The 14,170-nt window shown below is 51.8% G+C and overlaps 1 protein-coding gene across 4 annotated transcripts in view; it reads right to left on the bottom strand.

Annotated features, from left to right (window-relative positions):
• NOC2L (NOC2 like nucleolar associated transcriptional repressor) overlaps window positions 1-14,170 on the bottom strand; it is an 81,066-nt gene that overhangs the window by 19,205 nt on the left and 47,691 nt on the right. For 3 of the 4 annotated variants that reach the window (XM_067567297.1, XM_067567298.1, XM_067567301.1), the window contains exon 16: window positions 8,164-8,277. In XM_067567297.1, coding sequence (XP_067423398.1) covers window positions 8,164-8,277 — 114 coding nt within the window. Of the gene's footprint in view, window positions 1-6,859; window positions 6,978-8,163; window positions 8,278-14,170 lie in introns of those variants that run through there. The other variant, XM_067567299.1, reaches the window with a different exon arrangement.

Below are 14,170 nucleotides of genomic sequence, written 5' to 3'. Positions count from 1 at the left end.
CGGCTGGTAGCGGTCACGCTGCAGGAGACGGCCTGTTCTAGTTTTCCAGGTCAGAAAAGCTAGTCACATGATTCCTTGCACTCCCTCCTCCCCTCCTCAATTCAAACAACAACCGTACGTGGGTGGACAGCCCGATCTCAGCAGATCTCTAGCTACCGGATTTGCAGCTTTGCTTACCCCAGGAGCTCAGCTGGTCACAGCTCAGCCTACGATCCAGGCTGCCTCTGCACTAGCCTACTAAGCCGCAGTAATTCTCCACCGGTGCCAGCCCATGGTAGAAGCTGTCGTATAGCCAGGCTCAGGTGCTTTTTTGCTACCAGCATCATCTAGCCCTCAACAGAGCAGAATTAAATAAGGGGGTAAAGATGCCCGTGCTCTGTCTCCACCACAGCTTCCACCGTCGTTAGCCCTGGGCCAGGCTTTGATACTGTAGATGCTGCCGATATCAATTTGCCTCTTCGGTGCCATTAAGCATTAGCAATCCGCGTGACCCGACTGTTCACGAGAGAAGCAAGGGTGTGGATTTGCTGGCACGGGCTCAGGCCATCAGGGCGAGGACAATCTGAATGATACCAGCAGCAGCGAAGCCCTGGCAGAAGGAGTGTTAGCAGAGGTAGAACAAGCCTGCTGGGAATCCTAACAATTATTTGGGCAGCTCGCCCATGCGGCCACAGCTTCACGGCTACCAGTAGCTGAGCGAGCAAGGTCACAGCTAGCTCGAGGAGGTGTCCATGAGCTGCCCTCGTGGTGTACACAGGCGTCAGAGGAGGCTGGATCAAGGCCTCATATCTAGAAACCAAATGGGGCCGGCTTTCAGCCTCGAGATCTTAATGCACAGACTTTCCACATAGCCTACAATGGTCATGCACAAAACTAGATACTGGCCCATTTGGCCATGCGTGCATACAGAGCAGGGGACGTGTGTGTGTGCACACAGGAGTGCAAAGCAAGCATGCCAAAACACAAGGCCCGGGGAGATCACAGTTGTCTCTAGGCTGTTCCACATTACCCTCCATCTTTCGCAGTGCACCTGGGAAAAGATCTTCACCAAACTACCCAAAAGGATGCCAGAGTCTCTTTCCTCTGACTATCCTGTGGGCTCAGCACGTCAGCATAGATGTGAAGTTTAAACTTGTTTTGCCAATGTTGATTCCAGTTAAAATTTCATTTGCTATTATAATCATCTTAGCTTTTAGGAGGCTCAGCCCCAGCCCAGCTCATTGTATTCGGCACTGTAGAAACACACCATGCCGCCCCATTCCCCAATGCCATTGGAAACCTTTGGCACTTTCTTGCAATACTTCACAGTTTTATTAAGCTAAACAATGTCACTGGAGAAAGCCATCAACTTCCTCCGCTAAATCATTCATAAATACGTTATAGCACCCTGAGTCTTAATAAACAGCCGCAGCTCAGCGTGGAGTGATGCTAACAATATGCCCTGGAGGTTGGTATTGAGACCAGTTTCCTACCACCTACCTAGTCTAAGGGTTAGCTGGGGGCTAGGAGAGCTGAATCTCACATTTCAGCCTCCTACAAAGCCCCATTCCCAGTCCTTCAAAGATGGGCAGTCTTTCACGAGACAGAGGAACATTATATTATATATTTATATATATATATATATTATTTATAATATAAGCAGGGGAAAATTAGGAGCTAAAAATTAGTTTTGCTAAATATTGATTATGAAATGCAAAAATTATTTCAGATTCCCTCCCCCCTCCCAATTGCATTATGAGCTCAAATATGGGCCTATTTCCCAGGATATATTTCTGGGCATAGGATTTAAGTGGAAACGGAGTTGGATTTGAACAAAATATACCTCGCACGCAGAATGCGCAGAAATTTGCTTTCTCAAATGAAGCGGGTTGGGAGAAAGCTATTTTAATCGACATTTTGCACAACCCTTATTTAGAGTGTAAGCTCTGCTGGGCAGAGACTATCTCCTACTATGGGTCTGGTCAGCACCTAGTCCCCGGGTCCTGAGCTCAGTCAGGAACAAACAATGGCCTACATCTTCAAAAGTGACTCAGGATTTCATGCAACCTAATCTCTGAGGGGCCCCACCCGACACCTTAAAAAGGACTCGATTTTGGAAACCTGCCAAGCACACATCCTCTTAGAAAAACAATACCTCTTTTACAATAGCTCACGGTGGGCCCCCCAAGATCAAAGAACCCCAAATTGCTAGTCGCTTTTGAGAATTGAAGCCCAGACAATCATGATGCAGACCCACGGCTTCCATGCCACTGCAGTCCGTATGCATCATATAGGGCGGGAGGGGGAGAGGGGGTGTAATTCTCAGGCAGGCCCCGCTTCTTCACGATCTCACGAAGCTGATTAGTCCGTGTGTTGGAAACCACTAGGGAAGGGGGGGGAATCAGGCAGACTGGTCAGGGCTGTTATATGAGGCCAGTTTCATCTTCTAACGGCTTAGAAAAAGGCTGGCTTTTTTTCAGTGGCTGTTAACGGGACAGGACGTGGGTTTTCTCAGCCCCACTGGGCCTCATGGTGCTCAGCATTCCAGCCGTGAGCACAACGCTGAGTCGTTAAGCCAGCAGCCCTCCCCAAGGGAGACGACAGCCCCGTTCAAACACACGCACAGAGATCTTCAGGCAGCTACAAGCCTTTCTGAAATCTCCCTTGAAAATTCACCCTTCCGTCCTGTCTATTCATCCGGCCTGTGCTCCTTCGGGACTTGAAACAAAGCCTCTGACCATTTCCCCCGGCTTTACATGTCTACCCTTTCACCCTCCCTGCATGAGAGGGGAATCTCACACCCAGCCAGTCCCTGCTGCCCAGGAAAAGCCTCGCTCGCTTCCTGTGTCTTTACGTAGGACTCAGGTCTCGTCCATGCTGAAGGCTTGTTTCACTGTCGGTCATCAACAGCTAGCCGCTGGGGTAGCTACAGTAGCACACACCCCTAGCATGGGCATGGGAAAACATGGCTGGCACCAGCAGGACCAATTTGCACTAGCAGGACCCATGTCAAGCGCAGGTCAGCTCCACTTTGGTAAGCCACAGCGCACCATTTCCTGGCAGAATTTGCCAGCTGTCATTGCTTGAAAGGCTAAGTTCTATCTCTCAGACCAACCCACCTGTCAGAGGCGTTCCCCCTTCCATCTGGATTGCTGCACCTGGGGTTTACAGCCCTGTAGGCACCTCTCACCATGGAGTGAGATTCTGAAAGCAACTAGGATCTCCTCCCCCCCTCCGCGACTTGCCTGTCGCCAACCAAACCACAGCCTGTCAACTATTTTAATCGTCCTCACCATACCCTGGAGATGCCAATTAGATCTATTTACTGCTCCCCAGATGAGCATCCCCGCTCAACCATTTTAATCCTATTAGCATATAGACAGCTTTGCTCTGTGCTCCTACTACGAGCGAACCCCATGCTCCCAAATGCTAAGCGCTGAGCCCGGACTGGCAGGCGGCGAGTTCACACCTGGGAGAGAAGGGGGAAGAGGCACCCAGACTGTTATCGATAGGCAGGTCTGAGGCAGGCAGCAGTCATGTCCGGACTTCCATTTCGTACGGTCCCCTTAACTGGTGCGCCCCCGCTCTCCCCCCACAAGGGAAGATGTTGCTGAGCTGGTTCTGCAGCAGCTTGTTACTGAGGCAAGACCCGGGCAGAGAGGCCAGTCTTAAAAATGAGGATTTCTGGTATTTGCACGATGCCGGAGTTAAGAGCTGGACAGGCACTGGCCCTTTGCTCCCCCATCCTCTGACTCTTCTGTTCCATCCCCATCAAGTGTAAGATTGTAAGCTCCTTGGGGCAGGGAACATCTTCTGTTCTGGGTTTGTACAGCACCTAGCACAGTGGGGTCCTGGCCCTAGACTGGGCCTCAGAGGTGTTATCATAATACAAACAACAAACAATAAATAGTAAGGAGAGGTAAGAGACAAGTTCTCATGACCTGAGCGCCCCCTCGTGGCCAGAGGTCACCCTGCCTCTGTTTCCCCTCCTTCTGGGCCCTTTAACAACTCACTGTCCACAGACAGCTCAAACAAATCCCCTCTTGGAGTGCACTTTACTGAGTCCACTAGTAGTTTCCAGCCCTCTAGGCCTCAAGCCCAATTCAGTATCTTTCTCCTAACTAATTCAACACAACACAACACAAACACACACCGTCTTCATCCCAGCTGGCCCTATACCCTCTCCCCCAGGCCTCCCTGCCTGGACAGCTTCCTCCCATTCTCCCCCGCTTCTTCAGCTTTTTCCCTGCTGGCTCCGGGCCCTGAAGGAGGCTTTTTGCCCTCTGCAGTATCTGCAGACCTAGCTGCAATTGCCTGAGCTTCCCCCCTTCACTGCAACCTCCTGCTCTTTTTATATGGGGATCACCTGCTTCAGCACAGGTGTGGCTCATCCTGTAATCAGGGCTGGCTTAGCCCGGAGCAGGAGCAAGCTAGAGGGAAAACCAGACAAGATCAAGAGCCAGCAGCAACAAGGGAATCCGGTGACCCCGTTTCCCCCCTGCCAGCTGAGTCGCAGCTCTTGGCAGGTACACTTGGCATCTATATAGCTCTTCACAGCCGCAAAGCACCAGACAAACATGAGCTAACCAGGAGCGTGGCAATGTTTTCCCACTGATCTGGTTCCCTGCTCATCTGCACACCATTGCAAAGATTTATCTCCTCCAAGACACCTCCTCCGTGAAGAACAGCAGCAAAAAGGACTGGCTCTGTTCTGACTTACGGAGGGTTGTTTGCCTTTTGCCAGCCCCTGCCAACGGAGGATTTCAACATGCTCCAGACAATTAACTTAGCCTGGTGGGATGGGTGGCCCCATTTTTACTGGTGGGAAGTCAAGGCATGGAGCAGCCAAACGACCTGTCCGAGGTCAGCTAGGAAGTACCGGGGCAGAGCTGGATACAGGTTTCTCATCCTCCGACTCCTTTCCTCTCTATGTAAGTGTAGATAACAGCATCCTCCCGGCAGACACTGCTGACGTGCATTAGAAGGTTACCCTCCATGACGCGCTGCTCAGCTAAAGGCAATTCAGATAATTTCTCAGCCTCACACAACTCTGACCCCTCCTCTTTCCCCACCCCAACCCTTAGCTCCTGCCCAGCTGATGCTAGCAAATGCCTGCTCCAAAACACACCAACCAACCAGCCAGTCTGGTGTCCCCACCTGTGAAATGAGTTGTAGACAAACAAAATACTCTGAGGATTTGGCCAGCCACAGGCTAAAACTGCACCTTGCCCTTCTCCCTTAGCTCACAGCTACAGACGAGGGAGCAGCTGGCCCTGTCTCACAAAATCAAAACTTCGGCAGAACTAGGACAAGCGAGATGCAGGCAGAGGGCCTGCCCTTTAGATGGTGCTGATCGGCACGGAGCTTCAGCGATCTGCACCAGCTGAAGATCCAGCCCACTGGACTTATTTTCAGGCCTCGATCCCAGCAAGTGGGTCCCTAAATAATTCCTTTAAGCTTCATGGAGGAGTGTGGAGCTTGCATATCTGTCACTCTCCTAAAAGCTGATCCTTCCCCACCCAACAGTCCCCGTGGCTGCCGTGCCGAGGCTGCACTCTGCGGTGTCTTGGGAGCGGGTGTTAAACGATCTAGTGAATAAATTCTGTCTTAATTAAGAATCCTAAAAATAACAGAGAAAACAGACTAAACTCTTTGGGACAGGGGCCGTCTTTGTGCTCTGTGTCTGTACACAACGGGTCCTAGACCGTTTCTGGGGTGCCCAGGTGCTACAGTAAAACAACAACAACGGACAGGCGGAAAAGGACTCCCCTGCCACACGTGTGGTGCAGGCAGGGGTCTCTTTCCTCTCCTCAATAGCTAGGCACTGATGTTTAAAGCAGCAGTGACTAACTGCAACCTGTTTCCCAGGCCTGGGATTGAATCGCAAAATTCCAGAGCCTCTTCCTGCCAGGGATTATGGGATTTTGGTTGTTGATTGTTTCAACACTTGTCTGACAGAAATAAGCTAAATATTTGTTTGCATAAACAAATTCCAGGGCCCCAACTGCAGTTATGTGAAGCACAGTTCTCCAGAACCAATTTAAAGCTTTCCCCCCACCCTGGCAATCTCACTTGCCCTGAATCCTTCCTATGCTCCACCCCATCATTACTTTGCCTACAACGCATACCACATCTGTCTCATTCAAGAGGTGCGGCCACCCAACCCGGCCCTAACCACATCTGGAACAGGCTTGGGAGAAAAGAAGAGTTAACGCAAGTTCGCCAGAGACCGTTGGCAACAGCGGATCTAGGACTCCTCATTTAGGAGAACAAAGACTTTGCCTGAAGTGGTAGTCATATTTCTTATTCCTGGCAGGGATTTCTAAATGAAAGCACTACAGCTGCAGCAATTTGGTGCATTATACTGCTCTACAATCCGTTTGCTCTCCCCTTCCCCCCGAGTTACTACATAGCTATTAGCAGCTAAACAGACTGTGAAGCAGCCCAGCATATTTTGCCCTGGAGCAACCACTGCTGGGAAACCCCTGCTCTGAAGGGCAGAGATCTTCTACAGCTTGTGTTGTTCTTTCCCTTCATGCCACTTTTATTTCGCCAGGAGTCCTGCAAAGTTTCTCTGCTTCGCCAACGCGCTGGTGGTTTTAACCGATGCGGATTTCCCAGGCAATGGGAGATCTCTCTTTGTACGGAAATGGGTGTAAGCACTCAGCATGCACCAGCAGCACAAGGTCTGAAACACCAAGGCTGCATTCCATGCCTGGGCCTAACAGCATCCACTATGCATCATGAGGCTATTGCATCCCGGTACTCTGTATAACGGACTCTATTACACAACACCTCCCTGGCACCGTCTGCCTATAACACACCAAATCCCTGGCTCCCTTGCATGGGCTTATAGGGAACACTTATTTAGATAACCGAGTGGTCTAGTGGATAGAGCACTGGATTGGAACTCAGGAGACATGGGTTCTGTTCCTGGCTTGGCTGCTGGCTGACCTTGGACAAGTCACTCCACTGCTCTGTGCCTTAGTTTTCCCCATCTGTAAAATGGGGATAATGATGCTGGCCTCCTTTGTAAAGAACTTTGAGATCTACTGATGAAAAATGCTAGCTATCATTTTTAACGGGTCCTGCGCATTAATAGCCTAAAGAGGGCCACATCCTGCTCCATATTGAAAGTGGGAATCTCCAAAATTCGCTACATGGCTGGGTCTCAAAGCTTCAGCACGCAAGGAGTCTGGATACGCTTCCCAAGTCTACGAGGATGTGTGTTGGGAGAGCCAGCTACCCAACGGGCCATCCATTCGTGTCCCTCTTCTCGCTAGAAGAACCAAACCATCTGGGGAATATGTACCCACAGCACTTCCCACTGAGGCTCTTTCCAGTCATGGACACCAAAGTGCTTTACAGGAAAGGACTAGTATCGCTAGTCACATTTTACAGGCAGGGGAACGGACAGGTGAGATGACTTGTCCACGGTCACACAGTGAGTAGGTGGCAAAGTTGTGGATAGAACCCAGGCTTCCTGTCTCGCTGTCTGGGACCCTGTCCACTGCACTGCTTTGCAGAGGTGGCCGCGTGCCCAATGTGGTTCTTTCGGCACCACAACTCCCCCCTCTTCGAAAAATAATCAGTGCATGGAATAAAAAGCGATGGATCTGAGCGGCTTCCCAGCTTTATATTTAAAGGTGGGAGTTAGGCAAAGCCCCTGAGCAAAACACCGCCCTGAACACCGGGAGAAGCTTAGGCCCAGGTCCAAACTCGACAACTCAGCTTCATCTCCGCTTATAACTGCCCTCAGCACGCAGGGAAACCAGCTGGCAAGGGCTGCATGTGGGCAGAGAGCAGCCTACCCATGCACAATGCAGCCATCAGAGGGGGCTCGTCCCAGCACCAGCCTCCCAAGCTCATCTCTGCCCCACTAACCTGGGGAAAGACACTGCCGCCAGGACCTTGATACAAAGACTGCCATTGGGCTCCAGATGCTGGCAAGGCAGGCACCCAGGCCTACCAGAGAGCCAAAAAGCCAGGCAGCGTTGGACTGGCTGGGCCGCCCCATCATGCTCTCTCCCAGGCAGCACCCCAAAGCACACCCCCTTTTCCAGGGGAGACCTTTCTCAGCCATGCTGCGGAGGGGCTGAGCAGCCATCTTGCAGCCAGAACTGAGGATCCTCTGGTCTCCCACTGCACAGCTAAACGGGGAAGCCAGTGGCTTGCAGGCCTTACCCTTTCCTTGCCACTGATTTCCAGCTGTATCTCCTTCTCCCGCAGCTTCTTCCAGTGAGCGTAATACTTGGTCAAAGGCGTCCCCTCCTCCTTGACTTGCTTCTCCCATTGTTCCTGTGCGGGGAGGAAGGAGACAGATGTTAGGTCAGGACCAGAGGTAGTTAACAGGGTTCAAAGCAGGCTTTATATAACACAGCCTGACCCAGATTGCCAACCGCAGTCCTAGGTCCTGTTCCAAGCAGACACGGCCTGCTGAACTGAGCCATGGAGAAACCTCGATTCTGTGTTTCAGAACAAGGGCAGGGCGAAGCGGGAATTCAGAAGCATCATTTAAGGCAACCACGCGATCACACGCAGCATTACGGGGCGTGTCACACTGCAAAAACAACCAAACCACCCCGCGGGAGCAAGTCTCGGAGCCTGGGTCAACACTCGGGCTCGCACGACAGCGCTAAAAGTAGCCACGGAGATATTCCCGCTCGGGCTATAAGACCCAGACGGGAGGGTGGGTCTCAGATCCTGAGCAGGGACATCTACATGGCTATTTTTAGTGTCTTAGTCCAGGCCTGAGTTGGTAGAGCTGGGCTCAGAGACTCTCTGTTGAGGGTTTGTTGGAGTTTGGCGTGGGGTTCTCAGTGTAGACGTACCCATGGAACACAGCACTGCACATAAAGGCAAGGGACAAAATTTTCCCAGGCCGACGGCTGGTTTTGGGCGCTCAGTTGGAAACACCTTAGAGGGCCCAATTCATAGGCGCTCAGCACTGTCAGAAATCCCACATTCCTTTAGGTGTCAAGCGGGGCAGCCCAAAACTCACTAGTCACCTTGGAATTCCTGGCCCCTCCACTCAGAGTTCAAACAAACACCATTCGTATCCACAGTGGAGATACAGCCTTGGCGAAGGGTAATGCTAGATACACTACAGACTTCGGAGACCGTTCCACACAGAGCAGCATCCATACACTAGCACACGGAGTTCAGGAGTAACCTCAGGCCAGAGGCTTCAAGCCAGGTGGCCTAAAATTTTTGTTCCTAAACTCCTATTTCAGCACCCCACAAAAGCAGCCTGATCCCTCAATGGTACTGGATATTCGCAGCACTCACTGGGCCCCTCTGAAAGTTGTCTCAGTTCTATTTAGGAACCAACTGTTAAGCTTCTGGCCCTGGATCTAGGCCTCTTGTACTCCTCAGGCCTAGGGGAGAAGGGACACAGACACCGTAGGCAGACTTCAGCAGGATTTTTGTTACTTTCGTTTCCAGGACCTGTTGGGGCAAATTTGGTCCCCCACAAAAAGTTGTATGAGGTTTTTTAAACAAAAACCCCACCAGCATTTGCAAAGCGGAAGTTTGAAAGGTGCTTGCCTGGTTTGTTTTTAAAATTCTATTGCTGAATTGTTTAGTTTTGAAACAAACATTCCCCAGCAGTGTCTGCCACCCAAACATCACAGCCTTGCGAAGGCAGAAAGCGAGACTGCCTAGTCTATGCTCACTGTCCGAGAAGGGAGAAACAGGAGAAGTAAGTACCATAACTAGTGGGAAGTGAATTAGGTGGTTAAAAAGGCTCTTGGCTTTGATCACCTGGTGTATGATCAGTGAGAGAGGGCATGTTAAATTAAAAGGCATTCTTTTTAACCTGGTAGCATCCCTTTACCTTAGATCCCACACAGATCGGGGCCTTATCAACTGTACTACAGGAGCGCCCAGAGATGCTGCATGAGCACATGGTGAAAGGCAATCGAATGGGAGACGAGCGACAATAAGTGTGGGTAACCATGGGAAGGAACAGGAAAAGGAGGACAAGGGAAACAACCACAGGAATGTGTGTTTACACAGAGCCATTCCGGACCCAGCAGGAGAGGAGGAATATCCAGACTCAAGTGTCACAAGCAAAGCCAGCACACTGAGCAGCTGCATGGCACATTCTGCTTCCGTCCATGGGAAAGGTACTGGTAACGCAGCCCCGCAGCAGAGAAGCAGAGGTAGCTTCTCCCGTGGCATTGTTTTTAAAACACAAAGCTTCTGTTTGCAAGCAAGTCGGTTCCGCCTTTGGGGACCAGCTCAGCACAACTCAGCCACCACAGCACACTGGCTGCTGGTGTCCATCAGAGCACAGTCCACAGGGGAAAGGTACATTTAAAGAGCATTACATTAGTAAGACAGAGACAGACAGACAGACAAAGAAAGCAAAGATTCCACAGCGCCTTAATTCGCAGCAGGCCAGACCCTCAGCTGGTAGAAGCCGGCATGTGTCCACTGAAGACTTCAATAGGGCCTCACCGATTTCCACCAGGACTGGATCTGGCCTGTAGCGGGGAAGGGAAAAGTTGAATCTGTGGTCTCTGCACCTGGAACAGCACTTTGGTAATTAAATGGCACCCAACTTGTGTCACCCACATGCTCAGGTTCTGGAATCTGTTTACTTGGGGGAGGGAGGGGGGGGGGGAAAGAGACTTCGGTCTCCTTCCTCTGCATCAGGGATGGCCACATCTGGATAGGGGCCACTGGACGGGGTGGGCCGGGGCTCTGAGATGGCAGAGAGCAGAGCATTCTCCCTCACAGGTGCTTGGCTGGCTCGCTCTCGTATGCTCAGGGACTAACTGATCACCATATGAAGGGACAGGAAGCAATTTCCCCCCATGTTAGATTGGCGGTGACCAGGGGGAGGTGTGGGTGTCACCTTCCTCTGCAGCATGGGGAGCAGGTCATTTGCTGGGATTATCTGGGTACATCTCACTCAGTTCCCTGCCACGGCAAGGACCTCATGTATTGGGGCACCTCGGTCCCTCCTATTCTCTGCCTGTGGCACATAATGGTTTAGTCTCCGGGGGGGGCTGTAATATACTGGTCCAATTCTGGTTGTTGGGTTTCGTGTGAGGGTGCTGGGTGGTGCTGGAGGACGATGACCTGGTGGTCCCATCTGGCTTTAAACTCTCTTGACGACACACCCAGGAATAGAGACCACAGCATCCAACCAAACAGCCCCTTTCCAGGTTCAGATCACACTCCCCCTCCCCTCCCCGTGCCGAAAATCACTTCTCCGGACTGCGTGGCTTGAGTCCAGGCCTGCTTGCCAGCCATCTACTCTGCTCTGCTCATCCACACGCCGACAGACGCGCTGTCGTCTCTGGGGACACAGGCCAGCGGACAGGCCTGCCGTCTGCCAGCTCCACTCTGCTTTCAGGCCTGCTAGCCACAACAGCAGAAGTGGCAGAGAGCCATCCTTATGCACAGATCAGGGCTGCGCCTGGCTTCCGGACAGAACTGAGTGTGCCTCCATGTGTGCATCATCCGCGGAGGGGACTTTTCTCATGGAGGGAGGCTCTTTGTTCTGTCCAACGAGCTGAGACAGCTGTTGTTTTTAATTGGTGACGGACCGGGAGGGCACACAAAAATCATTAAAACACTCCCCTCGACTTCTCACTCCAAACGCCTCCGTGGGAAGGTTGAGAGTCAGACGCCGAGGAGACCACCTCAGATACTTTCAACTCTCTCTCTGAGCATGGATCGGGGCCCCATTACGCTGAACCCCTATACAAAACACAAAGACAATCCCTGCCCCAGAGAGCTTCCAACCAGTGAATGCAAGACAGGGGAGCCCCAGGAAACAAGAGGATATGGGTCAGCATCGGATGCAGCAGTCAGTCATTCTTCAGTCACTGGGACAGTCTGTTAGATGGAGAAGCCCACAGCAGTTTTTGGCACCTTCCCTTAGGCAGCGTCAAGCTGTAAGAAAGGCTCTTTTGTTTAACATCTTGCTTCTGAGCCGTGAATCCAATCCCGTGAGGTGCCAGCGGCACGGTGATGACTAAGGTCTGTTTCTGCTTGATGCCAGCACAGCTCTAAGGACAGCATCGCTCCTGCAGAAAGTCGCCGATTAGTCCAGGGCCCCTCCGGGGTCACAGGGACCTTTGTGAGTTGGCTTTAGTAGAACATGGAGCACGTTCAGATGCCACAGTGTGGTGAAAAAACCTGGATGGGATGGATAACCCGTCCAGTAGTGATTACACTGGCCCGAGCCCTGCCGTCCCAGGTGGGTCTCTAGACTCAGCCCTCGTGTCCTGTGATGGTAACACCACTGCCTCATGCAGCTGCTGGCTCCACGGCCACAGGTGATCTTAGTGTCAGAGTGCTCTTAAATTTTCCCTGCTGAAAATTAAGGCCATGACTTCTGGTCCTGCCCTCAGACCGAAGGTAACAGCTGATCCCCATTCTCTCCTGGGTCCTTTTATGGTGGGGTGGGGGATTCATTTGCTCTCCCCTCCCTCCTTTCTCTAGGCTGAACCTCTCTTAGTTCTCCTGACCTTTGCTCCCCAAGTCCCTTCCATTGGTTTCGCAGTTCTCCTCTGAGCTTTCCCTGCCTTTTTTCCAGGAATCAGGAGACAGGAGATAAACCAGAGGCCGAGCACAATGGACGTGAGGGTACAGAGAGAGGGACAGCGCCACAGCAAATGCTGGCTGTGCTGGGAAAGGTCTCAGGAGCAGCTGTTTTTCCTCCACAAATGTAGGAGACAAAGGTGTTCAATGGAGTCCCCGGGCGAACAGGACAGCTCCAGGAGCCGAACGTCGCTAGCTGAGCGGGAGATGGAGCTTTCTCAGGGGCCAGCCCAAGAGTGTGGAACCAAGTCCCACAAGGGCCATCACAAACCTCACCATCAAAGTGCCAGATGCACTTCTCCCACCTGCCTTCTCTCATGCAAACACAGCAGAGGGGACCTTTAAAAACGAAAACCAGAACAACTCCCCCAGTGGAAGAATTATACGTGTAGTCAAGAAGATGAGACAGCGAATGAACCAGAAGTGATGACGTTAGGCCAATTGCTTAGTGGAAGGCGCTCAGATAACCGGGTGAGGAGGGCGGGATCAGAACTGATACAGAACAGAGCAAGTTTATTCTGGTTTCAGACCGGGTGGCTTCCTCTACAGAGAAATAGCTGCAGGCCCCAGAGCACTAATTCCCTTGCCTGAATTTCACGTGACTGCACCAGAGACCCACGCCGGTGCCAAGGAGTCTACGGCCAAGGTTGGCATGCTGCGCTCCGGGATTAAGCGTTAGCGGCAGGCTCCATTCTCTGCCTGGCTCCCCCAGTAAAATATTTATTAATGCATTAATCCTATTAGCATCAGACTCGGCTTCTCAAAGCAGGCCTGGCTCTGGAATACTACACTTCAAGAAAGATTTAACGTGAGTCATCAGCCAGGACTCCGAGTTGGAGGAGGGCAGGCAGGCAGGCATCCAGCGTGGCTGCTCCCTCACAGCAAGCTGCTCACGGAGATGGCGGGGGGGGTAGCAATCTAAGCAGCAGGTTTGAGGCCCCTCATCTTATTCGGCTGTGGGTTCAAATCCTGGCTGGGCATCCTTTCTGCTTCAGAAGAAAATAATCTAGGCCCGCGCAGTTTAGCAGGGATGGCTGAAGCTCAAAGTTTCCCCAAACACACACACACACACACACTACTCCCGGGGGCTGCCGAAATGCATCCATGAACCTTATTCCCGTAAACCCATTCCCCACAAATCACCATCTCTTAAAAAGTAATTCTGCCCTGCTAAAGAGCCGCCCACAACTGAACCAAAAGCCAGGCTGGCAAAAGTGCAGGCCTTAGAGATACAGTTTAGTTCTAATTGCAATTTATCGCTGCCCCTTTTTCTCTCTCTCTGACTTTGTCGTCACTCAGCCCCTTCTCTTCTCTATTTTTTCCTGACCCTCCCCCACCCCCAGCCTACATTGGATTACTTTCCTTGCACCCTTTTCATCCTCACCCCTAAGACGTGCCTGAACTGAACTTTCCAAGCCCATGATGTTGGAAAGGGTGGAAAGTGAGATGAATTTGCCCGTTCTGTGGGCAGGACTTTTTGTGCCAGAACTTAGAGCTGGAGTCTTGTCTGATCTGGGTGGCCGCTCTCATTAAATTACAGCCACATCTAGAGGCCCCAACCAAGATGAGGGCCCCATTGCGATGGGTGCCGTACACCCACTTAGCAACAGACAGTTCCCACCTGAGGAGCTTG

Source organism: Emydura macquarii, unplaced genomic scaffold (genome assembly GCF_026122565.2).
Source record: "Emydura macquarii macquarii isolate MOO-44397 ecotype Brisbane River unplaced genomic scaffold, CSIRO-AGI_Emac_v2 contig_2768, whole genome shotgun sequence".
Lineage (NCBI taxonomy): Eukaryota > Metazoa > Chordata > Testudines > Chelidae > Emydura > Emydura macquarii.
This window is presented reverse-complemented; position numbering and strand designations above follow the sequence as displayed.